Raw genomic sequence first — 2,435 nt, forward strand, 5'->3', positions numbered from 1 at the left:
TCAAATACGATGCTTATCTTAAATGTTGTAGGTGTGCTCCTAGTACAAGAATTAATCATCATGCACAAAGGTGCCTAAGTCAATCATCAACTATATCCGAGCTGCCAAATCAGTGGTTGATTTGACTCACTCTTCAAGTCAAAGATGAGCATACAAACCCCCTAAAATAAATAGAGCTCCCTTGTGAGAGAATAGTATTAAGAAGAAGCAACCAATATGTGTTGATGTGAACTATGCGATCGAAGAAGACAATCATAGACCAGATAAATTTATGCAAGTCAACAATAAAGATGCTAATATGGGCCATCCAAATTCGATGGACCAAATGAGCATCTTTATTTTTTGAAAATCCGTATGGCGGTAATACACGTGGTAATATGTGTGATAATATATGGTAATATTCGCAATTAAAAATCGCGGCTATATTACCGCCCCTATTATCGCGTATATTGTTGTTAAACCACTATTCCATCCTTTGCCGTTGTTATTGCCGCACACACAATATTTTCTCTTTCTATTGTCCTTTGTTAATCTGCAGCAATGCTAGCGGCTCTGGAAATTTTCTCTTATAGTGATATTGTAAACATATAGTAAGCCCTGAAAAGTGATGTCAGTTAATTTCTAGCACTAAAGGCGTTGCAAATTTGTCGCTAACATGATGCGATTTGTTACATCTTTAGCGATGACTTTAGTGATCCTTTCATCAATTTCGTGGGGATTTTACTGATGTTGCATAAGTGACAATCACAACGTCCACTTATTTTTTAAGCGAGACAACAACCAAAGGCCCCTTGTAGAGAAGCAAAGATATTTTCTTTTTCTTTTATATCAACATACTTTTGCTTTAGGGTCATTATCCTCATGGGCATCATAAGCAGGTGAAGAATAGAATTTTCCCTAGACGAGATTAGTATTCTAATTGACTAAATGAGTGCATGTGAGGCTTGATTGGCAAATAGAATCAATTGTAGCAATTTCGCATTGACCACTGTACATATTCTCCTATATTGAGTAGTGAAGATATAGGCATAGTGTTTAGCCTCCATCACCATTGTGTGCTCTTGGTGCTGCGACGAGTCCATTCGTTTGCAAGAGCTCAAGCCCATGCTCTCTCCCTCTCTCTCTCTCGTAATGAGCTTAGGGGTCTCTGGCATTAAGAGAACCAACAAGTTGTTTTAAGTACATGGAACTCTATTTCATAAATACTTTGTCCAAGTTTCAGTTTAAAGACTGGGGAAAGCTTTTCAATGTTGGCCCAACTTTTATACTGCCCCTTGACAACTAGGTGGTAATCAAGCATAACCTTTAATAAGTACAACCAAATTGACACACATACTGAAAACATGGCATGAACTTGTAGGAAGTTCCACATAATACTTCTCCACTCAAAGAGAGCTATCAATCCAACATACGACATGGAACCACCCATGTGCAGTAACAACACGTAAATAACAAGTCCAATTGTTCATCATTGCAGTCAAAGCTATCATGCGCTACAAGCTACATAAATTGCCAAGCATAAAATGGATGTGGTCATCAATGTGGGCATCTTTATATGGTGTTAATGCTAGCAAGCATGACCCTTCGGTCTTGCATGATTAGAGTTAAGGGATATTAGGAAGGCGAGAATGGAGGAGGAATTGGGAGGGTTTTTGAAAAAGTGAAAGAGTTGTTAAAAGAGGTGTAGGTCGTGGCGGAAGGTGAGGAAGGGTGGGTCATCGTTCTTGGCGAGCGTGACAACGAGATAGCCCCGGGCGCCACGGAAGCTTCCAGAGCCGCCGGTGACGGCCACCTCCGTCTTGGCGACCTGCACGAGGCCCTGCAGCTGCAGCGTGCCGGCGTAGCGTCCGTCGTCCCACTCGATGTAGGCCACCTCCAACAGCCGCGAGTCGTTGCCCCCCAGGAAGCTGGTCTCCACCGTGTAGCCGCGCACGGAGCCTAGCTGCTTGGAGGTGCGTGACACGCTCTTGGTGAGGTTAAAGGCGAAGAGCGTGCCCGCGCCAAAGTTGGCAGAGAAGCTGGTGTTCACGGGCCGCAGGAACCCAGGCGCCAACCCCGGCGCGCCTCCCTGCAGCTGCGCGTAGTACGTCACATGGTGCTGCTTGAATCTGTGCGGCTCCTTCTCGGCGCTCACCTCCGTCGTGGCCACACCCGCCACCAGCAGCACCACCACAAATAGCGCCGACTCTACTCCCTGGCCCCTCGCCATCGGTAGGTGTAAAATATAACGCCCTGTACTCCTCTCTCTCTCTCTCTCTCTCTCTCTCTCTCTCTCTCTCACACACACACACACACACACACACATAACTAGAAACCAGCAGCGCCGCAGCAGTATCGAGTTTGAGAGAGAAGATAAACGGCGGTAGCTGTGGCCTTGCCACTAACGGCTTGTACGACTTCAATATATAATAGGCGGACCTTGAGAGGACCTGCCG

General features: G+C 45.3%; 1 protein-coding gene across 1 annotated transcript; it reads right to left on the bottom strand.

Moving 5' to 3' along the window:
• Nucleotides 1-1,445: 1,445 nt before the first annotated feature.
• Nucleotides 1,446-2,209, bottom strand: LOC147422197 (uncharacterized). The gene has a single exon (XM_086502900.1). The coding sequence runs from the start codon at nt 2,207-2,209 to the stop codon at nt 1,673-1,675; it is 537 nt and encodes a 178-aa protein (XP_086359026.1). The 3' UTR covers nt 1,446-1,672.
• Between the last annotated feature and the right edge of the window lie 226 nt (nt 2,210-2,435).

The sequence above is a fragment of the Adiantum capillus-veneris genome, chromosome 27 (assembly GCF_014529385.1).
Source record: "Adiantum capillus-veneris isolate H3 chromosome 27, ASM1452938v2, whole genome shotgun sequence".
In the NCBI taxonomy this organism is placed as follows: domain Eukaryota; kingdom Viridiplantae; phylum Streptophyta; class Polypodiopsida; order Polypodiales; family Pteridaceae; genus Adiantum; species Adiantum capillus-veneris.